The sequence below is a fragment of the Dromaius novaehollandiae genome, chromosome 2 (assembly GCF_036370855.1).
Source record: "Dromaius novaehollandiae isolate bDroNov1 chromosome 2, bDroNov1.hap1, whole genome shotgun sequence".
NCBI lineage: Eukaryota > Metazoa > Chordata > Aves > Casuariiformes > Dromaiidae > Dromaius > Dromaius novaehollandiae.
The window spans coordinates 118,934,964-118,961,784 of record NC_088099.1 but is presented as its reverse complement, the minus strand read 5'-3'; the positions used below and the strand labels follow the sequence as shown (position 1 = coordinate 118,961,784).

Below are 26,821 nucleotides of genomic sequence, written 5' to 3'. Positions count from 1 at the left end.
CAGAAGCCCAGTTTATCCAGTACAGAAAAAACAGTGTGCTCTTCACAAAAGTCACTGCACGCTCCTCTATGGTAAGCAGCACCTTTTCAAATACAGAGATTAAGACTGAGAATGCTGTGAGAGGCTTTCCAGAGCTAATCCTGCATTATTCTTTGGGCTTCTAAAACCTTACTGCTATGACTGCTGTATTTTACTCTAAGGTAGGGAAAATTTTCTAGACCTATAAAAAGAAAAAGAAAATGTCGTTTGCTGGTTTGCCTGCAAACTTGCAAAGAGTCCATTTCAAATACATTTACTAAAATGAGATATTCGCTGAATAACTTGCCCTAGCCTGAATAACAAACGTGGTTTTCATGTAAACGTTGCTGTCACCAAAACAATGATGACCACCACACATCTGCCAGCATTTGTCACGAAACTGAATAAAACAGACCGAGTGTCCTTAGCAAGGACTGTGATAACTGATGGTTTGATACCCTAAGCAAATGAGTTATTTGCATTGCAAAGGAGGACCGCATTTTTACAAAGGTCAATCCCCATATGGAGAGCAGAGGCAAGATGAGCGTTTAAATTCACTTCACTTCCATCTTATGCATAAAGTAGCAAAGTCACACACACTAGATGGAGCCACTTACCTCTTCCACGCATGAAAACAGATAGCCATAAAACTGGCTCTAAAACAGAAATAAAGCAGGTGGCGAGAAAAAAAAATACAGTCACAAACAAAAACTGAAGCACTTACAACAAACTGCTTACCTAGTTGGACAAGATACTGAATAGTTAAAAGTATCATATTCTCCACGCTTAAGAGCTGACTGCTGGTCAAGCCCAGGAGATCCAAATCCTTGTTCTCCAGCTGCGGAATCTTGTAACAATTCACCAGCAAGGGACTTACAACAATATCACCAACATTTCCATAGAAGTAAGGTAAAGTGCCATAACCTTCAAAGAAGAAAATCAAAGATAAAGCTAAAAATTCTCAAAATATGTTACCACATGAAATCTTGCACAACGTAACATTCCCAAAGTTCTACTTAATGTTACCTTGCAAAAGATACTGCATCAGTGACCATTCTTGACACTATCATTGCTTACAAAAATAAGATAGATAGGGGAGTGCTCCTTGCTGTATATTACAACAAATGATCATAAAGATTTGCAAAAACTAATGATAACTGCATACCATCAGGATAATAACTAATTTTATCCAAAGACAAATGAGAATGTTTCCTATCTGGGTCTTACCCTGACCTTTAAATACATGAGGATGACGTTCTCCGTAATATAGCGTACAAAAAAGAAAAATCAATAGAAGCATATTACATTGATCTTAACATTACAAAAGCACATTAGAATTGATTCAGGCACTGTGTATTGCCATGATCGATTTCACCTTTTTGCTGTGTTTACATTCTGTTTTCATAAACAGGTTTAACAAACATCAACATCTAAACATGCTGCTCTGTAAGGTAAAGCAGATGAGAACAGGCTAACTCTTCTCTTCCTTGAGAATATTTTCCTTCAAAAAAATTTCCACATAGATTTTGTCAAACCCATCCATTTGGGTACATCTGGTTCTGTACTATTAATAGGACACTGTTTCTCAGGGACACTAACATTTAGCTGAACTGAGGACTTCATTGGCAACTCTCCAAGAGCCTAAGGGCTGCATTCAATTTGCACTTAAGCTGATGACTGTAGGCACCCTCATCTTTAATACAGAAGTGTAGCTCTGGCTACGATAGAGCACCATGGTAGAGCTTATGCTTCCAGAAAACAAAAATAAATAAAACAAAGCAAAAAAAATGCAACCCTAACCTTGAGGTTCTTACTAGTGTAAATGGCCCTATGAATTCTCTTGAACGTGTATGTATGAGGATTATCTGTGCAACTGAGCACTTTGAGAACTTTTCCATTTCTTAATGAATGATAAATTATTCCACGGATGGTATGGATAGGCATGTTCTGTTAATACTGAAGCTACTTTATACAGCCATCTGTACTATGCTGAACTGAAAAGGATTTAGAAGAGTCAAAAATCACTCCTCAAAATTTTGGCAGTAGTGGTCAACCCATGTTTGTTATATATTATTCCCAAATAGCTCAGTTTGAACTTTATACAGGTAGAGGATTTGGTCTGATTTGTTATTTATCTTAGATGCTTACAATAATAATGGGACCTTAAAAGACAAAAAGCTAGTAGGATTCACTTCTGATTAGTCAGTTCAGAATCAATTTTCTGGTTCTCATGCAGAATCTCTGGGCTTTGAGATCTGGACTATAAATGCTGCAGGAAATGTTTGGTTGTTTTGTAAGTTGTTTACACTGGAAAGTTATTTTCATTTCATGGAAATATTTCTATTCCTGGATTTTACAAAAATTGTACAAAACTTCAATTTGGCCAGAGGTTTTGTATAAATCTGACCTAGTAATGATCCATTTGCAAATCAGGTTCTATCAGAAATCACCTAACTTCCTATTGTAAGTGTCGAGCACATAAAGCAAACTACCCATGACAAATGCTGTACTGAATCAACAGTGTGGTTGAATCATGTGTCAGAATCAACAAAAAGAAACAAAAATCACCTTTCTCCTAGAGAAGCATGCATTTGTTCAAAATGCAGCACTTCATTTTCCAGTGTAAGACTTACCTATCAGAATCACTGGTCTGACTCCCGAGTTATTCAGCAGGTTTTCAGGAACTATTACAGTCTCCCCTGCTGGGATGGGTTGAGGCTGTAAAATTCCAGTTAACATGGATTGAGGAACTGGGACTGACAAAAGAGGCTCTATAAAATAAAGAAAAGAAAAGCTTCCATTATTAAAAGGCTCATACTGTGATTTGGCCGTATGAACAAATGAGAAAAAATTACTGCAGATCACTAACTGTAATAAAATTCAAAAGGACTCTGCATTTCCTGCTATAGTTTTAAGTAATTTAAACTGAGAGCCTATATCCTCCTATATTCCCACCCCTAAAATAAAACTTTTTCTGACTACTGTATTGTTCATGGGAATTGGAGAGAAAAACACAGGTTTGAATATGCATCTTCTAACAAAGCCAAGTACTAAGCCAAAAGGCCACCTCTAAAACGGAGGCTACCTCCCAATGCTACCAGTCAATCAATATAAAGGAAGAGATCACTCTGACTTTTGACATAAAAGATACATAGATTAGAAAGACAAACACAAGCCAAAATCTCAAAGCTGTCCTCTTGGCAACTGTGATGTTAGAAAGATAAAAATTAAGCTTTATCCATAAGAGAGAAAGGGCAGTTTTCAAAAGTAAAAGGAAACAAAGCTCAAGACTTTAGTAATCTGTACTGGTTTTGGTGTAAGACTTGCTTCAAAAAATTCTCAGACTTCAATGGTTGTTCGTAACAGATTTTTCAAACAATGCTGTCTAAAGAAAAGCATTATAGGTAGCATGAACAAACATATGTGTGCATCTGTTTTAGCTGTAGATATGCTTTTTCGATAGAAAAAATGTTACAAAAGACTCATGGAAAATGGAGTACACAGGTGAGGTAGTAGATTTGTTGAGACAAACTCAGCCAAAAGGAGGAGCTTGCCTCATATCATATATCTTCAGCAGTTCTCTAAAGACAGAAATCTACAAAAGCTCCTACTGATTTGAGGTGATCAAGTAGACAGGCTTACAGTATCAAGTACCCCTTCTTCCCATGGTGAATATTTGGTGAAAATCAGTTCCAAAATATCTCAAAACCAAGCCCACCAAAGCAGAGATAAGAATACATTGTGCGGTATGATAAATGTGGGTTTTTTATCCCTGTATGTTTATTCTTCTACTCTGTAGAGGCAGGAAGAAAAATTGTTTATTTCCCTTTACAAAGAATTCTGAATCCCACCACTGAGAAGTGCTTCAATGATGAACAATTTCATTAATAGTTATGTATGAACAGAGGTGCATACATAAACACAGATGAGTATTCACACTTGTATTTATTCTTTTTTCATATGATGATATTACATATCTCTCCCAGAGTTTTTCTAGGCACACTACATGTTTGGTATCACACACTGTATCCTTCTAACTAGAGATAATGTGGTGGACAGTGACCTCTATGAGGCCAGAATTATACAAAGCCCTCTTTCCTGAGCAGGAACTGAGTATACTGTTTCTGCAGCATGCGACGCCAGACTGAGCCATAACATTCAAGACGAAGGCTAATGGAAATCCTTCAGATATGTTCAGATATCCATACATCTTCACAATTTTTGAAGAACTGAGTTACATTTAAGCAAGTTAGATAGCTTTGGATCCTTATTAATACGATTACCATCTTTTCCTCCTCCCCTGCTCCCAATAGTTTCACTTTTCCGTTGTCCCATCTTTTCTCAGATTATGGAGACAAGGATCTTGTGTGCTTTTCTAGGGCACCTGAAACACTGTCCATGGCACCCAAGCTCACTGATGGGTTCTGTGCAACACTTCAGAGAGCAGCAGTGGGCTACCAGACAGGCTATACAACTTCTAACAAATGAAGTCTCCGTATTATTAAAGTTTTACCTGTTCTTGCCGAAGGCCGAATTGTAGGAACAGGTACCACTAAACCAGGGGGAGGCACTGGGGACCCAGGAGACCATCCCCGGTGACGCTTCTTTGGTGGCCCAGAACTGGACATTGATGCTGAGAAAAAAAGCAAAAACTCATTCTAAATGCCATCCTTCCAAGTGAACAGACTCCAGCCCACGTTCCCACTTCACAAGGGCGTTGAGCTAGTACAACTCCACTGACTTCCAGAGGATTACACACAGATATACATGAGGCCAGACTATGTGAGAAATGTTGCTACTTGTGTTGAAGACTACAAGGTTACCATTAATGCTCATGCCAGAAACCAAGTGTATCTGTAAAGACTGACTTGCAGAAACAGCTATGATGGGAAGAAAAATAAAATCACAAATTTCAGGCTCAACAGCTAGTGCAGCTTTAAATAAAGAAACAGGTTTTCCTTACCTTGGTCTCCAGCTGCACAGCTGGGGCTAGGAGACGTTGAGTGAGGCATAGGCCGAGAGAGCGTAGAACTCAGTATATTGTTTCTTCCTCCATTAGCGTTTCCATTAGCAACATCCGTGGCACGCAGTGAAAGGGGAGCTGAGTATATAATAAGATACAGAGTGTGTGGCTTCAGACAATCTTGAAACAAACAAACAAAATAATAGCGCAGCATACACCACCACCACCACCCCCCACACACACACCAAAAGGGCAAGATGAGTGACTGAAACATACTCCAGGGAAAGCACACGGCGTATTTGGTAGAAAATAATTTGAACACAGGTGGCAAAATTCAGATCTTGTCACAGGATGTCCAGATTGCAGGGTGGGAAGGATCAGGTGGAAGAAACCCCCCCACACAAAACCAACTCCAACCAAAACAAAATAAAAAATTACACACGGAAAATAATTGGGAATTTTGTCACAAATTTGTTAGAAACTGAATTTTTTTTTAAAATGCTCATCATGAATTCAGCTTATAAAGACTTCTAGGCCTCTTTGGTGCACCTATATTTTTTATCCCCCAATTGTCCATGTGTCATACACAATAATTCATTACAGGGCTCTAACCTGAACCCTTTGCAAGGGAGTCTGGGCACGGAAAAGAGGACAGCTTGCTGCAGTGTGTGCATGCTCTGGACTTTACTGATGCAAATCATCTTTAATTTTGCTACCTCCACCTAAGACAATCCTCCAGCCCCACAGATCTGACACCTTAGCAGGCCCTGCTATATCCAGATCATGAAAGGGAACTACAAAAGCAGAGGATCACAAGAAGTTATATCCTCTCAGTATTTGGCTCCATCATATTCTGTTCTTATGTCTATTTTTTGCAGGAGGAAAAAAAAAATGGCATAAACGGCATAGGGTGGAAATGGGGCTCGGGGGCTACAGCTCCTTTGCATATGTGCCAGCTCCACAGGAATTTAACTCCCAGGAACATACTTCTGGAGCAATACCAGAAGATGGCCCGATAGCTTGCTGATGTCAGCTGCAACAGAAAATGTCCAAGATAAGGGTGTATGACTTAAAACAATGTGATGTCAAACTTGTTTTCCAACCATAGTCATCCAAATAAATTCAGACACAAGACACTCAAATTGACAATTAGGAAAATTTGCATGTTGCACTTGCCAACTGCAAGCTCTCCTTTGGTATTCTGAATCTATGATTTGGAATGCACAGACACGGCTGCTGTGGGTCAATTACAGAACTAGCTGAAATGATGGAAGTAATCTATCTGAGCGCATGACAAATTCTACTCTTCCCCAGGCGTGTAGGGGAAATGTTTTACTCCTCTGAAAGATGGTAATTACTGGTATTTTACAAAAAGGACGGTTTTAATGATTTGTTTGACAGAGTATATTAACTATATGCAATGTAGTATCTATATTATGTGTATACAACAATGTATATTGTATAAAATAACATGCATAATACAATAGGTATAAAATAAAATACTCATGTGCGTGCATACAGGAACCAAAAAAAGTACAACTTTTTTTATTCAAACACACTTCCCTATAATAATTTTGATAATTTTATATAACCAGCTAAAGTAATAAACAATCAGAATTTCAAAACAGAGTAAGGAAATGAGGGGTCTAGATGCCACAGTTAAGGCTTCTAATTTATTAAATAGAATATAGTGATGCTTAATTAAAATAGCACAGATATTAAACTTCCTTTAAAGGAGACTAAATTCCATGCAATATATCTGGAGAAACTATACCAATCACAGATGGAGAACACCACATAGCTCTCAGTTATTGAGGAAAGAATCTAAAAAGTGTCATATCAAGAGGTGACTTTTGTGCTCTCTTAGATTACTTAGGAAGTGCAGAAAGGGAAATAATGCATACTTTTAAAATAAGAAAGTCAAGATGTGGCTCATTTTGGCCAAGGAAATTTATGTGCAGAGGACTGAAAGAATATATAAGTTTTGGAAAGGCTAGTGAATGTTCTTCTTTCTTTTTTCCACCAAAGATGTAATTCCCTTATTTCTTGGCTGCTAATCAGATAATTCCCTTGGCTTTCAGTTATCCTGCAAAGCAAAGTGCTACCTGCAGCAAATGCCCTTCCTACAAGCTGTACCGACAAAGCCAATGGTTTCACAATGTTCTTGTTCCGGGATTGGTCTTGAGCTCCACTTAAGTTAACAGCAGAAGATGATTTTGCTGGACTGAATACTGAAGAATCTGAGAAAAGAGGTTGTTTAACTAAGTAATGATTAAAAAACTATATATATATATTTATATATACTATATATGTGTTTTATATATAGTGTATATATACATAAACACACACCTTTATATAAAATCTACATACGTATCTACGCATATAATACAAACAAATATTTTTCCCTCCTAAGAAATCATAATGTAACAATATCTTTTAGGAATTCTAGCAGACATTTACTGAGCATTTCTACAGAGCCTAACAATATAAGAAATTCACAGTAAATCTCTTCCACCATGTTTTGCTTTCACATAACATTTGAAAAATATATTGAGCATAGAAATTGTTATCTAATTGCTCCCCTAAATAGCCCTGCGAGATAGACAAGTAAACACCATTAACCTGTGCTACAGATGAGAAAGCTAAGGCAAGAGCTTATGTGACTTGCCCCCAGCAAACACAAGGAATAAGCACTGGAATAAGTTGCTTTTCAGGCTGTGGAATCTCCATCACTTGAGATTTTCAAGAACAGCTTATTGAACCTCTGTCAGACACTGATGAGTTTGACTTAGGGCAGGACAAAAATCAAACAGATAACCTCCTGAAGATCACCTTACAGCACTACTGTCTACTAGGCTATGAAAAGTGTATGTCCATTTATGAGTCTGGGTAAGCAATGAAGGTATCTGAGTCCAAGTTCTTTGCACAAATTAACAAGCAGCTATTCCTTAGAGCACTTTACCAGGACAGAAAACTATTATTAGTCCTATTTTATAGATGGATAAACTAAAGAATAAAAACATTCTAATATTTTTCCACTATTAAACTGTAAAGCAGAACTGATCCAAAGCCTCTCAGTGTGGAGACCACTACTTTAACATTAGACGTATAATATCTGCAATATATTTCAAAGAAAAGTTGTACACTTGGATGCTGTTACACTGACAAATCCAAATTCTTATAACCACGGTGAAAGAATACTAACTCAGTTTCTCTGCAGAAATTTATTTGCAACAAGTAGGCAGAGCAGGCTCGGTTCACCTATAGATGTCCTAGCAAAATGGCCAGAGAAAGAAAACAGAAGGCCAAGACCAACTTGATCTGTCAAATGCATTCACCCTCAGGTGGTAACACACCATTCCAGGACGGAGGGTGGGGAGGAGGGTCTACCCTGGCGGATGGAATAACTAAGGTGGAGAATGCACGCAGACTCGACGTTGCTGCTTCAGCACAAAGACTTCTCCAAGTTCATAGGAAATAGGCTGAATGGCTAACAAATGTCAGCCACCAGGTCAGAGGCTCTGGAAAGAAACACTAGTCTCTCATTAAACACAACGTAGCAAATATGTAATGTAAAGGCCTTCCTCAAAATAAACTGTCCAGAAGCTTTGGGGATTTTTCCCTCCTCTCTAATTTTAATATATTATCTAGAAATTTTATCTGTGAAAGTAGAGGTGGTTGCTATATATTTAAGTATCATGCTGGTAGCTAAGCAGTACTTGTAGTACTTACTAAAATTGTTCATCACTTTCTACTGCAAAACCCTGTTTCTGGTTGCTTACCACCCTTTAAACATCTGGACTGAAGTCTTCCCTTTTATGTGTCTGCTTGAAACGGAACATGACAGTGTTTGACATTTCAGACGTTTTTATATAGCCATTGTCCTTCCTTTGAAAAGGAACTGCGTCTTCCCATGTTTCTGAAGGAGGGCCTTGACACTTGACTGTAATGTCATGGCTATACCATACTGGCAATTTTAACTACAGTATTTCAGAACTCTCTTATGCTCTAATTTCTACCATGAAATTACCATTTCAATGCAGTACTGTGTGCATGCACATACACTATCTACCTACGAATATCTTCTAAAACTTGAAGACTGCACTGTACAGTTACAAAGGCAGACAACAGAAATATTCACAGAACTTAAAAAGGAAAAATGGGTATGAGCTGGCAATAAACTGAAAATGGTTTTTAGAAAGCAACTTGCTAAGATGTACAGCCCTGTCAAAACAGCAGATAATTCAAGTCAAAGTACAAATAGCTAGGCAAAGTTTAAGATAAAAACCCGAACCTTCATTACAAGGCAATACATGTTAGAAATCACATCACAGAAAAAAGGTACCCTCCCTCCCGTCTCCTGGTCACAGGGAATTCATATGTATGAATGTGGCATTATCTTCAGATAGAAGATAACAGTGGAAGGAGATGAAAAGGTTTTGACAACTGTGACCTAGGAGTACAAACAGTGACACACAAAAAACCCAAGCAGACTGAAAATCACACTGAGTGATAAGGAGAAAGCAGTATATAAAAGGTGTATCTATTAACTTGGCAGGTACAATAGAAGACAAAGCTATGCAAATATTAGATTACTTGTTATTTCAAATAAATGGGTTCTCATGCATCTGCACAGTTCTCAAGCCAGGCTCTGGAAGCCAATGGATCATGCAGTGAAATGCAGATGTGTTTAAATAACACTCTCATTTCATTTTAACAATGCAGCTCCCTAAACAGAAACAGGGTTGACCAGTCGGGGAAAATGTCTCTGAACATACTGATCAGTGATTACAATTTCATACAAACACGTATGTTCAGCCTTTGTTTGTTGTTTCTTTTTAACATTCCTTGTAAGTGAAAAAAATATTGCAACAAGCTTGTTTTCCATCTGCATTTCGTATTACTCTACAGAAATACATGTTCTGGTACATACATATCAACCAATTACAACAACTAAACAAAAAGTTTCCTCCTATTTTTAATTTTCCGAGAAATAGTACAGAGACACACAAAAACATATAATAGTATAGATAAAGATGCGATAACTAAAGCAACGTGAGAAAAGCATGATGAAAAGCACTGTAGCTATTTGCGATAAATAAATAAATGAAATTCAGATGCTGCTTCTTTGTCAGTCAATGTCCATGCAATTTTTATTGTTTCTCCTCAATTAAGTATTTCATTTCTAGTTTTCTAGTACAGTTACAGTGCATGCTAGCTTACATAACACAAAACCACAGTGTGTGTATGGAGAAATTACTTTCTAAGTACACTATTGTGTAAAACAAAGTTTAAATAAATAAATAAATAAAAGCTGTCCCACCTACCCCAAGAGGATTTTTTTTGTTTCAAGGCAAACGACCTATTCCTTATACTAAGTAAAGAGCTCACTATAAATGTGTAATTTCAGTCTTTTAAGATCCACGAAAAATTAAATGAAACAAATACCGTGAGACAAAGAATCAAATAAATTAATCAAAAGATGCTTTAATATTCTTTAATTGTCTTTTTCATACTTTTTAATTTGTATGAGAACTAAGCTAATCTTCAACTTCACCTGGCTCTTTCACAAAGCAAATTTTGAAAGGTATCCTCCCAGATGTGACTTATACATGACTTGAAGTAAATACCCATTTGTTTATGGCATCCCTAAACCAACAATATCTGAGGTGACTTACCACCCCCAATGGTTATCTTTATAGCACCTTCAGCTCCTACCTGTCTGAGTGAACCCTGATTTGTATCCATTAGCTGATCCACCCTCTGGGGTCGTGGACGGTGACACCGAAGAATTTGGTTTAGCAGAGTGGCTAGCAGCAGATGATTGCCTGCTTCTACATTCTGGAAATGAAGCAGCTACAGTACATATTAACACAGCCTGTCTCCCAGTTTGAAAGTTCAGCAACACAGTGGCGAAAGGTGACAAAATGTTAAAAGCATGCACAGCACATAAAACAAACAGAAGCAAATGGCAGCATTCAATGAAAATACAGCTCTCACAGTGTAGTCAACTTTGTCTTCTAATTAAGAAAACCTCCCTGGGGGCCATTCAGAGTGCCAGGCAAATACACACCAGATGCTGCAAAATGGCAAGAGCTCTCAGTTCTCAGCTTCCAAGAGATCTGAAAGTACTGGACATATCCCAGGAAACATTCAGTGACTTCTGTGGCAGAACCTTTATACAAACCATCATATGTTGCCCTTTACATGGAAAATCATGCTGAAACCCAGATTCTTAGTATGTCTCCATAAAACCTTCAGGGAGATCCCATCCCTGTGACTGTCTGTCTCAGTGAAAACTGAGTTGAGGGAGGAGAACGTGACTTTAAAAATTACACATTAATTTATTTTTAAACTGAGATCTAATCAGGTTTTGTTCGAAGAGCAGCGGAGCGTTTAAGAGCATTTTTCTTCTTCTAATCAGACCTTCAATGTAAGTAGTTGGATGAAGTATAACCATATGGATGGTATCAACACGGGGATAGATCCTACTGAGATGATGCCCACAAGATCTATTCTTGGTCAATTTTATAAAACTCCAGGCGTGCTCAAAACACTTGCAACCTGTATATCATACCAAGAGCTAGCCTGGTATCTACCTCTTCAGCACATTTACATTTGTGATCAGAAGAAGGTTTAAAATAATTTTTCAAGTGAGTTATTGCTGACAGCACTCACCAGGTCACACACTAACTACAACTGCATGAACATCAGGAATTTCAGAGAAATAATTCCAAAAGCTGATTCTGTTCTTCTCCTGTGCATCTCAGCATACCAGTAGCCTAGCTATTGTCAATATTCAAAAAATTTACATAGAGTGAAACAAAATGATGTGTGACTCTCGGTTACGCTCTCTAACCTACCACAGATTTAGTGGCTACTGTGAACAGTACTGCATATGAAAATCACTAGGCAGAACAAAACATTCCAATGAACAATTTGCTAAATGGTGCATCAGACTTTGCAGTATTGCGTGGACAAATCCTTTCATAGCTCATAGGAAAATAACGAAAAATAAGGTTTCCTTTTTCTGTATTTGGAACTTTAGAAAGACACTACCAAATTAAACCTTTCCATAGTTTTTACAAAAAGCTCTGTAAAAAATGCATCCTCTCAAAATAGCAGTAAATTATACTTGCAACTGAGAAAAGCAGCTAAAGCCAGGACACCATTGAACAACAAATTAATCCAGTACCATAATCCCTCATAGAGTTCAGTGATACAATCTCGCTCTGGTGTCATGGTGCCATTCACATGAGGATGTGACTCTTCAGATGTGAATCTCAATCCTCCTCTGGAGCTTCTCCCTTCCTTACATCATCCTTTTTGGAACAACAGACACCAGAACCACTCTGCCTTTACTGAGTGAAACCTCAGCTGAGGAAGGCAGGCAGTCTGCATACATACCTCTTAGTAGACAGCAAATACGTAAACCAACCCCTCCTTTAGTCTTTGCATGGCTCTAGCTCAGAAATCCAGCATCCACGAGTAACCAAACCCCTGGTTACCTACCCTTGGCATCGCAACTGTCATCTCTACAATACGTAATAGCAGTTCACAGGTTGCTCCAGGAGAGACTAAGCCACAGCGTAAAATGCACAGTAAATGGCAAGAGTATGCACAATTTCTCCTTCCCTTTCCCTGAGATCAGTCACCAGAGCTTTCTTAATTCTACAGTGTGCTAGCTATCTTCAGGCTGGAGGCATATCAGCGGAAAGCTAATGTTGGAGTGCTGGCTGAGAGTCATCTTACTTTAGGCACAGAAAACAATTAGCAGATTGAGGAACCTTATTTCTTCTACCAAGATGGCTCCATGTCTTAAGAAGGATTGATTTAAGGCTTCCAGTGAAAGCATAGGGGGATGAAGGAAGACCACTTATGATTGCATGGATTCTATAAAGACTTAAACAAACTTCTCTGGTAAGATCCAGACTTCACTGGAATTTTTCCACTGCCTTTAATCAGTAGAGAAATTCACCTTCTATAATATCATTTTAATGCATACATTTTAAATGGCACCTTTCAATTTCTTGTTCAACATTAAATTAATATAATCTAAAATCCCTATTGAATGGGCACCTTAATTACCTTTCCAGCAAATAAGGGGTCCCTTTGACAGTACACCTTGGGAGCTTCTTACTAGGTAGTACTTTAAGTGCTTCTGCTTCTTTGGTTGAGTGGTTAATTTCAGGTTGATGTGATTGGAAAACTCTGTGAAGTACCGAAATCCTCTTTCTCCACAGCCTATACAATTCCCGGAAAATCCTGGAAGAGAAAATGAAGCAAAAGGTATACACACAAATTAAATGATTTGTGGTATTCGCTAGGAATAAGGCCACTTTAACCTACCTGCACATCTAATTAAGACTAACTGAAGGCCTCCAGTCAGAAAGCTACTGTAGATACCCTGCTCAGCATATACATGTCAGAGAAATTTTAATCTCAGCTTTTCTTGAAACCGTTCTCTCTTTCTAAGTCATACTAACACACACCAAAATTCTGCCACCAGTCTTCCTCTCTACACAGTGCAGAGAGCAATAACTATTTGGCAGGGGGAGAAAAACTGTGATGCCAGGCTAGAAAATTTTGGTAACTTTTGCTGTTTCACTTCCACATTTGGACACATAAATAGGTGGGCTCCAAGCAGTATGCTTGCTTCCCTCTCCCAAAACAGTGGCCAATCCACAGTATCCACTGCAACTTTGTATGGTGAAAGCCCACCTTCGTATCTGGTGAATTTTCTGTGAGACGCCGTTTACACAAGGCACCTTCCAATTAAGGTGAACCTCATAACTTATTAAATTCTTCAAAGGAATCATTTAATGTCAAAAGTTTAGATTTTCACAGAGAAACATAGGAGTACTTAAGAATGCTTTTAAAAACCTCTAATCTCTTATGAAAGCAACAGATTTAGGAATAAAGAAGTAGGCAGAAGACTACTGCAGTGTTACTGGTACAGTTTCATGGCTTCATTGAATTAAGCTCTGGAGGATGGGGTCCAGACTGAGGATTATCTAACACCCTCCATTTCCTCACAAAATACTGCTTCCTACACTCACCACCAAAATTCGTAGTTTCATGAAAAAAGATATTCAGTCTTTTTGACAAAACCATTTTCCATAAAACTCCATTAATTAAGCCATTATCTTTATCCTAACTATGCCTCATTATCATCTTTTACCATGGTATTGCCCAGGATGCCCAAGAGTGGACTTCTTCATCCTGTTTCTCCCCTGGAGGCACAGAACGAGTTCTTCCCTTCTCCCCTGCAACCTGTTACCAGAAGTAGGCATCAGGGTCTCACAAAGTTACTGAGCCACATCTTTGCTCTTAAGTACCAGTTATGAAGGCCTAGAAATACTTAAAAAATTAACACCAGCAATGCCAGATGAGAGTGGAGTCAGTAGGCTCATTATTAAACAATATCAGAGATGACAGACGAAGACAAAGCTCTGGAGGGGACAGACAAGTACTACTACATTTGATCACACTAAACACCATCTGTCTGCCTATCAGATGTTCCTTATTGATTGCTTCTTGACATTTCCCCTCCTCAGCAGGGAGCAGCTCCTCTGAGGATGGCAGTCTGCACCCCAGAGTGCACCAGGATCCCAGTTCCCCAACTGTACCCGGCAAGGACACACCACACCACAGCTCCCACTTGACTCTGGCTAGTGGGATTTCTGCAATAGGTCTGAAAGGTTTGCAGTAGCTTTTTAAATGCGGGTAAGGGAGAAATAATATTAAAGGTGATAAGTACCACAAGGAGGTGTTTTCAACACTTATGTGACATATTGCTAGTCTGGAATAGAATTTGAGCAGTGTGGTTGAATATGGTTAATTATGCTTTATTGTAATTTCTTCCCTGTTGAAAGATCTTTCTGATTATATTCTAGGCAGCGCAGTGACTGGGGAGAGAAAGGAGAGAGTGAAAGCAAAACAGGCTAAAGGAACCAAAATACATACAATCACTTTTAGCACCAATTGTGAGCCAAGCAGGAAATCTAGGTGCACATATGCCTGTCTTCAACCACCAAGAAACATTCTTACATTAAACTTTAAAAGCTCATAGATGTAACCAGCTATGACGTAAATAATTTTTAGCTATGTGTTAGCTTTTGAGGGCCAAACTGCCCTCAGAGCTCCTATTGAAAATAATGTTCCTGGTGGAGCCAAGAGTAGAATTTGTCCCTTAATCCACAGAAAATAGACAGCTCATCTTCTACAGTTGTATGAGCATATTTCTTCTTAAATGAAAATGCTGTAAGCATGAGTAGAGATAAAAAGTATATGGATATTTCACATTCAGAATTCCAGGGCTGCAATTGACTTCTGCCCACACAGAAATCATGAAGCTTCAACTGCGGTTAATTGTAGAATCAGGGACTTGTTTTAAAAAGGGCTTTTAAGGCAGGTTCGGCTATGCATTTAATTCAATAAAAACAAGCCTCTCCTCAACATATTTCTAATAGAACGTCATTAGCTGAAATGATTTTAGGTAATTTTGAAGTGACTTTCTCTCTGAATTATTATAGCAAGAAGAACAAAACCCTCTTACCTAAAAGTGCATTTTTTCCATGATCATCTGGCAAAAACCGCTTGTCAACAGCGCAGACTAGAATGTGCTCGGGAAGGTTTGGAGATTTGGCTCCTACTAACAGGAAGCCTGCTGGGATATCGATTTGCTCCATGCACAGAGATACTAACCGTAAGTCCTTGCCTGCTTGACAAAAACCTAAAAAACAAACCAAAAGGAAACAGATAAATCTTTGAGAGATTTGCTTTAATTTTCTTCTTTGCATCAGCTGCAAACAAATGGGGCTCCCTCCACAACTTAAGGCTCTAACTGGGAGTTTTAATATATCTTTTTCAAGGGAAGCAGAGGAAATTGAGGTAATATCTCACCACTCTACTGTCTTAATATCCCACTACCTTCAACAGCATTTGGGCAAGTCCCCAAAAAAGAGTAAGATCCACTAGCTCAGGGTTTCAGAGACGACAGATAAACACTACAGCACTGCATTTACAGGGATCAAAAATCATCTCTCCCTTTTGCAGTCAGCATATTCAGATAGCTCTATTATATTCTTTTTCTTGAGCAATTTCTACATTCAAGAAAGGAAATGACAGGTGCCAGAGAAAGCAACAGTCAAATGGTTTCCCCCACAGCAAAGGATCTAACCACAAGGGGCTTTCTGATTTCCCTTGGACAGAAGTTAGTGAAAGCACTCCCAAGTTTTATTAAGGCTATGTGTTGTATTCCCCTCCAGTTCTTACTTCTACAGCTGTAAGAATGATGCTCCAACAGTAAGAGCCTGCCCTCGCACCTCTCCCAGCAATACCTGGTGGCAAACTCCCCTATTTCAGGGTAAGTATGGAGTCCAAAGATATTACACATTCATCCATGGACCTTCTCTCTTTTGCTACAACCATACAAATATGCTGATGTACACAACACACGCATCTGCATGAATCAATATTTCAAAATAAAGAAAATTACAGTTCTAATACTGTTAAAAACAAACACATTGAATTTGAAATTACTGCAATACCTATTAAGACTTCAGCTATCAATGCGTATTAATTACACTTAATTTAAAATATTATTCAAGCAGTCCATAGTTGTTATAGAATTTTTAAAGAAAAATCAAACCACTGGAAGAAGACACTGACTAAGCATATGGGAACACAACAAAATCACAGCCTAACCAAGAACCACTTGAACCATTATTAATACATGTGTCTGCACTCTTAACTACAAGTGATAAAACACATAATTTAAAACGTTGGTAAAGTTGGTGGAAGCAAATTTTTTTTTTGTGATTTCTTTTTTTTAAATCTCAAAACTACTGGACAAAGAGCATGCACAAAGTGGAATGCAGAGTCAGTTATCATAAACTTCCCAGCAAGCAGCAACTTGTTAAAAACATGGTCCGATGTATGCTCAGTCTTGTGCCTACATGCAGACATTTCCCCACTGCTGACAATGTGGGCAAGCAAGAAATCGGTAGATAAGGATTATGAAACAATAAGTACGATAAGATTTGGAGACAAATTTAAACTTATGTCTTCAACAATTACAGTTCAGCCTTGTCTCTACCTAAAAATTTTCTTAATAAAGTGCAAACAGTGACTAATAAGAGGTTTCTGAATGAGCTGCTAGCTGATAGCAATATGAGGACGTCAAAGACAGCAGGATTTTGGTTGTCAACACTGGTAACAGTTATACTTCAATATGGACTTGCTTTCAGAATAGGCATATGACATTCAGAGTGCTGAATATCATACAAGAAACTTAAAGCCTTTTTGGATGCTTGTGGATTTCAATGTCCCACTCAGCTGAAGCAATGCTCCAGCGTTCCACGGGATTTGGGGCTAAGCAAGGACCTGCTATGACCCAGGCTAAGAAGCCATTTGGAAGCTGTGCTGGCAAAACACCTTCAGCTGCATTTTGAACAACTTCACATCACCATTTTGGATGAACCCCTGGGAGCAGGAACAGGAGAACCCTACGAAACACACCACAACATTTTAACAAGGTGATGAGCTTTACTCAATAACTTCTTACCAGTCCCCATCGAAATGAAGCTATGCATCCTAGTCCAATATCACAGGCAACTGCAGCCTCTTCTCTGAGAGACTGGTGATCCGAACACATTTAATTTTTCTCACTGTTTAGGATAAGTAGGGCTGTACCACAGAAACGCTGCATCCTGCCTGATCTGCAAACAACACTTGAGATTCACTCCCTGTATCTTCTCTTACTCCACCCAGAGTAATCCCAGAGGCTTCCCATGTCCCTGTTCTTCCTTGTTTCCCAGTTTTCTCCTACATCCTCATCTGCTTCGGTCAGTGAGGTCTTTAGACCAGAGGTGTATGTGCAGACTGACCGGCCAGCACATGCCCACTGAATGGCCAGGCTGTGGAACAGGGCTGTGGAAGAGGAGAGATATAATTACTCTTCTGCCTTAGGGGACACCGATGTCATCTAACCAGCTCCTGGACTTTGCAAATCTTGCTGAAGTTCAGTACTTTTAAGGTCTCCACCTTTCTGCCAAATGGGGCCGAAAGCAGCTACTGGCTTCCAGACAAGCAGGCCGCTGAACATGCAGGCAATTGCATAAACCTCATTTTCTTTGCAAGCCAGCCAAACAACAGCACTGACCCTAAAAGCAATTTCATCTGGCTCCCCTTCTGCAGCGAGGAAAGCAATCCCAAGGAGGGAGCAGCAACAGGGGGCAGCACAGACAGAAACTCGAAGCCTTCGGGGGCTTTTGTCTGCTCCACAGCTGCATCAACAGCAGCATGGGGAGGCTGGCGAGTTTGGCCAGGTACATCTGGCGGGAACTTACAGCAAGAGATATTTAGAGAATGCAAATCTGCCGCTGTGCAGTAAAAGTCTTGGATTTTCTTTCACAGAAATGCAGACAGTACATTCGAGAGCCATTCATTATCGTTCTTCGCTCTGCTTTGGGGACTGCAAATCACTCTTCTAGTTTTTAACTCCTGCTGCTTTTTTAAACCAAATCGGAAAATTCCATGCAAGAACCATTTATGTGGAAGCAAGTAATTCACTGCAGGGAGAGGAAGGAGGGATTAATCACCTTCTCTGTTGCATTCTAATTATAAAGATGTATTTTTCTAGCTAACAAGCAACTTGGAGACCCCAACCTTTTCTTTTCTTTTCTGCATGATTTCGCATTGATATTTAATTCTCTGTGAGATATATCCACTTCAACGAAGACAAAACATGACCTCTCTGTGAAAGTGTAACTTGCGCAGCCCAATTTTAAGGTTTTAGCCATGTAAAAATCCATTTACATTTCATAGCTATTCATTTATAATTGAGTTTGCACATAAATTGCTATGTCATGTAGCAGTAACACATGCAACTCAAAAAAAGAAAAAAGAATGTCACTTTAGTGTTATTCACATTTATATGTGCACTTTTTATGGACACATAAGCATGAAGAGGAGAATGCCTATGAGCCACTGCAAAACATTTTCTCTTTATTAAATTGTTTATCAAAATGTAATTTTCAAAAGTAAAAGCACACATAGGAGCTGCTGCATTTAAAAAATCATCTCCCCACAGGATCTCAGCTTTGTTTTAAAAAAACGAGCAGGAATTTATATTCTGATTAGAGATTTGCAAATACCGAGAGCAGCCACAAAACAGAATAATGAATAGCTTTTACAGACATTATCTGCATCTCTTTGAAAGAAAATTCAATAGTTTTTTGCTTCTGCGAAGCACATTTGCGTTCTCCAATATCACTTCATTTAGGTTAATACAGTCTGATCTTCCTGAAAATGAAAATGTGTCCACACAACTATTGACACCTATAAGCCCTGGTATCTTCTTAAAAATGAAGTTTTTCCCCCACCAGTAACAAAAAGCAGTTTCAGCGTGGGGTATCAGCCCCTTGATGTACTGCAGTAAATGGGATATTGCATAAGAAATTAGCTTCCAAGAATTACATATGAATTACAGGTCACTGTCACTTGCTATTGTAACTTCACAGTAACTGATCAGGTGTTAAGTACCTGCTTACCTAATTGCCTCTGAAACTACCTTGGCCCTTCTTTAAGGATCAGGTAAATTGAGGATTTACTAACAAAAGGAAGGTGCTACTATTGTGTTTCACACATCTTGCATAAAATGCTATTCCACAAATTAGAAATAGCCTGTTTTAAAGCTACAGTAAACAAGTGGTTAAGAACAGCTTCTTGTATTATTTTGTTGCATATCTTGAGATACTTCTATGAAGATGAAGTATTTTTACTGAAACTTTATTTTCATGGAAGAAATGTTACTTACAAAAGTTCATCTTGAGCAGAAAAAAGCCTCCCAAATAAGTGAATCCCCCAAATATTGTTGTTATTTTTGGTTTAAAACACTTTATTTTTATCACTAATAATGAGGATCAACTACAAATGCCCTTTCCTCTTTCCAACGGCTAACTAACAGGAAGGTTAAGGGATCTAATATTACACCCAGCTGGTAAAGACTATCCAACTAAACTGTCACTTGTGAGGTATTTATTTTTACTGATGAATAAAGGCAGTAAGACCTACTTTATGCATATATGACTGACAGCTCTGCCATCTGAATATAAGCAACAGATCACTGCAGAAAATGATACGATTATGGCATAAATCCTGATTTCAGCAAAACAAACAGCACAAATACCTTACAATGGAAGAAATTTTACCCAATCTGTGTTAAAACCTGGGAGACAGGTTTCGCAGCAAGCAGAACTATAACTGCAGGTTCTAGTACCTAGATTCTGATCTTGGATCAGCAATTAAATACATGTTCAGTTTAAAGCATCCAAACAGCTATGGTGACTTCAATTAGTCTAATAGCATTTTAAAACATTTTCCTAATGCTATTTATCTTTGGAATTAAGTAAGAAAGATAAGGAATGCAAACAATGGCAGTGATTGTTTCTTATGTCTCTGGAAGGACCTATGCACGAGAAGAAAGATGATCTATCAAATTAATACCTTACTGAGTATGGTCTGCAGAGTGAATGTTTGGGAACTTGGGTGTTTCAAACACTTAAATGAAACTGTCCTGATGTACTATTAGAAATACTTTAGAAGATGTATTTTCCTTTCCTTTTCCAGGTTCAGAATCCCTTTCCCTTAAATCAGCTCCTCGAGGAAAACACTGAATAGAGAGATAGACTTTGTAAACTTGAAACTGTAAATCTGACTGAAGAGTAATGAACAATCCTTAAATTCTGAGAATATAATACAGGAAAATTCCTTCCAGGATACCATGATCATAAAAAGCTTAGATAAAAAATCAAACCACAGAACTGCACATATGAAGTCTTCTTCCAAGACATACTAAAGGGCACAATGTAATTAACATATTTCTTTAACTATAGCATAACTATGCGTAATCTTGTGACGTACAATTTGCAGCTACACCACAGGCGTCTTTACTGCAGTCAGCACTTGACTGACAGCTGAGCACCTACCTGCATTGCCACATCAGACAGGGCAGCCTTGCAAAGCCATCCAGAGCAGAGGTGGCAAAGGTATTGGGGAATGTGGCACAGTGTGCGTATGAAGGAAAAGGTCACATCTTAACCAAAGATATATGCATTTACCTGGAAATTCACATGTAATATCTTTGTCCAGGCATGTGAATACAATCATGGACCACAAGAACATCTGAACACTGGGTGTTTAGGAGTAAAAAAGATTTCTTGATGTGATATAAAAGGTTCTTTCACAATGGAACAAATGGTCCCCTTGGAGCCAGGTAAGTTTTTCGTCCCTATTCCTGCTACTGAAAGGCTCTTCCAGAACTCTGTCACTAACAGTTAAAAAATTCTCAACTTTTAACTTGAAGGGATTCACCACCATTTTATGCACCCATTAGATTTCTGACAACAGGACCCTGTTGGCATGACTAGCTCTTCTTCCTCCTTAGTGTTTCACCCTGGATGTATTTAGAAGGTGTAATCATATGTCGCCTCAGTTTTTGTTCTGGCAAGCAAAAAGCCTCTTATGACATAACTCCTTCCTTTTTAACATCCTGTTGGTTCTCCTCTGCATCCCATCCAGTTTATTTCATGTTTCTTTAACAGAAGTGATCAGAACTGTTCACGCTCTCCAGAGGAGATTTTGCAGCACTTTGTACAATGCCATTATTGATTCTTATTCTCTACCGAAAATATCTTCCTAGGAATACATCATATTATACTTTCTCCTTCTCTGCTCCTTCTGAATTACAAGCCCATGAAAGATAGCAAAATGTCTTATTCACAGTGACTAACTTAAAACTGAGTAACAGATTCTCTTAACAGTCTCCCCCAGCTTCCCACAGTAGGCAGTCTTTCTATTTCTTTGTGTTTCAGGGAACTGGAGGTACATTGTTACGGAGAGTAAACAGGCTTATGTAAGCTGCATTCAGAAGGGACAAAGGCAAAAATGTCAATGTTTGGCACCAATTACCATAAAAAATTTCTAAAGATTAGCAGAAACTGAGGCTTACTTCTATCACTGCATGTAACCACACACTACAGTAAAGTATAAAACCATCCTACAAATCACATCTTTCTATGGCCTCTACACAAGGAAGCCCATAATTCCGGAAGATGTTGAGTAAAACATCCATAAGGGTTTTAGGGTCTAAGGAGAGGGGTTGTTTGTATTCAAGAGTTGGCACGGGGAGGGAGGTTGGCTGTTTTTAAGAGAAGCCCATATAATAACTGTGAATAGATCTTTCTTTAATGAACAGTTGTATCTTCAAAATATCACAATTATGTGATAAGATGAACCAACTACACAAAGTTTACTTAGTCCAACAAGTATATTCATAATCATTTCTTTAACATACTTAAAAACAAAAACCAAAACAGTACCATCAAAAATTTTGCTCATCTTGAACAATAACCAGGCCAGCTCAGGGCAAGTAAGCAATAGCCAGCAAATAGGGAAGACAAAATAGACATGCTTCCACCACCTGTTTTATAAGGCACCACAGGCTGCCTACCGCAGCAGTTCCCATAAAAGGAACTGTGGGGAAATGGCCCATCTCCAGGGAAAAGGGGTGTCCTCACCAGCAACAAACTTTTCATCCTTCTTATGGCCCTGGTAGCTGAAGTAACACCAGGTCTCCATTTTCTCTCTCCAAACTCTTCCCTCTGCCCATGACAGGCCCCTCTTCCTTAGGAGCAACAAAATCCAGTTTTGCCAGTGTTTCTGAGAAGCCTCGATATATAACCACTCTGACAAGAATTTAAGAACTGAGAACCAGCCATACTGATGCTTACTTAAGTAACTGCTTCGATGTCTGTAAACCAACAATGGCCAAAGTAAATTAGAAACTTTTAGAAACTAACATAAAGTGCCACAGCAAGTGACGCTGTTTTCAAATAACATATTACATTTTATGTCCGAAACAAGTTCTCTTCTTCAATATTCTCTCAGATCCAAGGCTCTGACTGTAAACAATTTTTCCAGCCAGACTTCCTAGCTCAAGTGTTTTTACCTTTAAAAAGAACACACTGTAAATGAGAAGTAATTGTAAAGATCACTTCAAGCAAAAGAATGGACACCAACCATCAGTAGTGCAAGATCCTTCTGGGGCAGGTTTTTGTGAATATGGGATTGGTGGACTACTTGAATCTGACATGTCTTCATCTTCCTCTTCATCTTCCATTTCATTAACAGCTTGGTTGTTAGGAAAGTCCATGTTTCCATTTTGTGAATAGCGATGTACTAACTCTTTATCCAAGTCTTCCACCTTTGGTTTCACATCTGAGCAAGTATACAGAATAAAATAAACATTTCATAAGTATTTGCACCCACCTCCTTTTAAAATAACCAGCATGCCACTCTCTCTCTTCAAGGAGGTCTAAAATTCAGATGTTGCATCACATAATTAACTGCAGTGGGGGGGTTTTGTTTGTTTTTTTTTAATGAAAAGCATCCCCCCCTTTTCTTGTATAGAAAAATGACAATTGAAATGCGCCATACTTTCGTGGTTACCTTCCGGCAAGAAAGGAGGCTGGTCAGGATCCAGGTACAGTTGTGAGAAGATGGGCCGTGGGACAACGTTGTTACATCTCAAAGAAGCTTCTATAGAGTTATGAAGAGCTTCTTCAAAACGGGCAGATTTTAGTTGCCCTGCATAAGAATTCCCCATGATCTAAAAACACAAAGAAAACAGTTAGTTGATAAGGGGATGGGAATGTGCATACACAGACCACTTACAAATGAAGAGTTAAATCTTTTTAATGTCCAGCAGGACAGGCATTAGCAATGACTTATAGTCAGTAATGGAGTATACTATGAAAATAACACCTCTCACTAGTACTGAATTTCGTATTTCTCTGAATCGGGTAGACTCTGTAACCTCTTATTTCAAAGGCAGCTCTTAGCACATCTCTAACACAAAGTTTTGTGTTTTCTGCCTACATTTTCTGTCAACAACCTCAAGAAACTATCTGGTATAGAATTAATAGAGGGTAAATAAAGTTCCTATAATTATTATTTTAGGATTTTCAGAGCATACTACAGAAGTGAACACGAAGAGCAAAGAAATTAAAAATGTGTAGCTTGGCTTATTTGCTAATTGTCTAATTGTGTGTTTACACAATTTTACTTGTGGGCATGCTATTGTCTGCAGAGAAACCATTATGTATAGATATCCAATAACTTAAACTTTTCATCTTCTGAATATTAACTGAAATTAATTGGAAGGTAAGTTCTCCGTCTTTTCAGGGACCTTCATCCCTTGTTTTCAGTGTAGTGCTATGATTCACATTTTAGGTTTTGTTACATGCATAGTCCAACCCATATAATTCAAATTGTCTAATCATACTCTTACAACAAAGGTTTGGGTTTTTTTTTTAAGAAATAAACAACATCCAAACCATACACAGCAAATGCTGTGAAATGTTTTTATTTTACATTATGCTTTACACTAGTAAAGTGATAACAGTCATTTAAATATCTACCTTGACAGTTAACATTTCAGCTTGTTTATATCAATGATGAATGCATGAACTTAATAGAATATTCAAGCACAAACAGAACTTTAGATCATTACTTGTTTTACCCCTTTAGGTGACAATTTACAGCCCATAGTCTATTATATTTGTGCCCTCACCTACAGATGCTCAAATGTAAATACTTAGTAGCAGGAGGGCCATGGAAGGTTTTACAATGAGCTGACAGGAGACTTGCTGAAGCATAAAAGTTTCCACTTTGCTGGGTGCATACTGCACAACAATTACTCCAAAGTAACAACAACAATCTAACACTTTCCAATATTCAGAATACAAGACCAAATTTTCAGAGAATTTTATTTCAACAGAGCTAATTTTTCCCCAGTTAAATCAATAGACAGAAAAGGGTAAATTCCTATAACGTTATCTTTGTACTTCCATTCGCTAGATATCACCTAGTCCTATGACCAGGAAGAGACCTTTGCCAAGAAGATAAGTTGTTACTCAGAAAATCTGCAATTCTGTTCCTGGTTGATCCCTGGGTTGCTCAAGGACTTCAGTGCCACCTGTAGAAGGGCAGCAGTGATGCCAACCTGCTTACAACAGTGTTTAGGATCTGCTGGTATAGACAAATATTTAAGAGCTAAATATTACTGTAATACTCGAATATTTAGGGATGAAGCTCATCTAATTACTCACCTCCTATCTGGGAGACAGGCTCAGTTTCCTCTTCAGTCACAGACTTTGTGTAATTTGGGCAAATCATTCCACCTCTCTGACTCAGCCCTGCTTCTAATAAAGTTTAGGGCAACAGCACTTTCCTACCCCAATATGAAGCAATATGAAGATAAACAAAATTTCTTAATGTAACAGGTATTTCTGTGATACATTATTGAAGACAAATAGATTGTCTTCCTTACTTTGTAATTTTCATTAAATATTTATAAATGGCAGGGGGTGTGTACAAACAGAAAACTCACAAAGTGAGTCTGGAAGAAAGTTATGCTGAAGCAGGATTAAGTCTGTAATACACTGTAAATCCTGTGAGGTGCCTTTGAATGAAGAACAGATGAAAAACAGCTAAATGGCTAAAATTCTGGTTTTACTGAACTTAGCAATGATATTTCCATAAATTTCAGTGAAACCACAACAAACTACTATATCATTAATTTGCATACTACAAAATTTCATTTCTGTGCGATGGAATTTCATGTTAGGCATGCTTAGCTTAAGGTAGGATTTCAAGAATGCATGCAAATGGAAATACTTTCATTAAAGTGCCAAAATAAAAATAAATCAACCTCTAAGAATCAGAAAATCTGCAATTCCACAGAACATCATTTACCTGAAATTTGTCCATAATCTCTGTTTTCCACAGCCTACTGGGTGTACATGATCTATGCCAATTCTTTTCATTTTGGTGGGAAACTACTAATAAAATATAGTATACACATGAGACAAAAATCTTGGAGATTCAGAGCTGTTTAACTTGCCTTCATGGAATCTGTACAGACAGACTTGCCTGTGGATGGTGGTTATGCCATGGATTTATGTGAGAAGGTTGGTTAGCACTACTGAAGGACATTTCTAGCTTGCCAAGAGAAACAAAGCAAGATTGTGAGGAAACTGGAAATGACAAGTAAAGGCTTAGGAACTGCAACTTGTGCAAACATTGGCCTCTTTGTAGCCTGGAAACAGAGAAGAAAAAAGGTTCGTCCTGCATGTGTTTGTGCAAGACAGAGCATGGTAGCAGAGGTAGCAGGGAACAGCAGTTCGTGGCTGAGTGGCACTGGCACAAGTGACGCAAACCTGGTGACTGTGTCAGGTGGCTTTTGCAGTGCCAGGGCAGCGGAAGCTAGGACCCAAGGAGTCTGGCTCCAGAAAGCCAAAATTAGGTAGCCGATCTCCTAACAGAGCCTGAGGCCATTAGGACAGCTGGGCCTCATCTGGAGTTCAAGGGAGTTGATGGGGGGAAAGGAGGGGCAGGAGGAGGAAGAGGCTGCTGCCTCTGTGGGGATAGGGGAGCTGCAGAAACTCCCAGACTGCAAGCTGTTCTCCAATTGGGTTTGTGTAATTCTGATGCAGCCTCCCCAAAAGCCAAGGGCATCGCTTCAAGACATTAATACCTTAGCGTGTCTGCTTTTGAATCTACCCATGAATGCCTGGTTCTATGAGGAAGAATTTTGTTTTCCTCCCTCCAGTGCACATGGCAGGCAGCTTCAGTGAGTGCACTACAGCACTGGCATAAAAGGCAGCACTAACATCAGTAGTACGTTGTTATATACTTTATCATATCCTTTAAGAGCGGTAGGATGTTTTTTGAGGATGCAGCAGAGAGTCTGGAGGAAAAATAAAGTGATGTAAT

At 38.6% G+C, this 26,821-nt stretch overlaps 1 protein-coding gene across 11 annotated transcripts in view; it reads right to left on the bottom strand.

Annotated features, from left to right (window-relative positions):
- Positions 1 to 26,821, bottom strand: part of GREB1L (GREB1 like retinoic acid receptor coactivator) — a 145,878-nt gene that overhangs the window by 43,945 nt on the left and 75,112 nt on the right. For 4 of the 11 annotated variants that reach the window (XM_064507279.1, XM_026122810.2, XM_026122811.2 and 1 more), the window contains 10 exons: positions 23,483 to 23,654; positions 23,066 to 23,263; positions 15,540 to 15,716; positions 13,070 to 13,246; positions 10,700 to 10,837; positions 7,087 to 7,221; positions 4,982 to 5,119; positions 4,532 to 4,651; positions 2,652 to 2,789; positions 757 to 942 (listed from right to left, as the gene is read on the bottom strand). In XM_064507279.1, coding sequence (XP_064363349.1) covers positions 757 to 942; positions 2,652 to 2,789; positions 4,532 to 4,651; positions 4,982 to 5,119; positions 7,087 to 7,221; positions 10,700 to 10,837; positions 13,070 to 13,246; positions 15,540 to 15,716; positions 23,066 to 23,263; positions 23,483 to 23,651 — 1,576 coding nt within the window. In that variant the 5' untranslated portion in view covers positions 23,652 to 23,654. Of the gene's footprint in view, positions 1 to 756; positions 943 to 2,651; positions 2,790 to 4,531; positions 4,652 to 4,981; positions 5,120 to 7,086; positions 7,222 to 10,699; positions 10,838 to 13,069; positions 13,247 to 14,162; positions 14,255 to 15,539; positions 15,717 to 23,065; positions 23,264 to 23,482; positions 23,655 to 26,821 lie in introns of those variants that run through there. The other 7 variants (XM_026122814.2, XM_064507280.1, XM_026122813.2 and 4 more) reach the window with 6 other exon arrangements.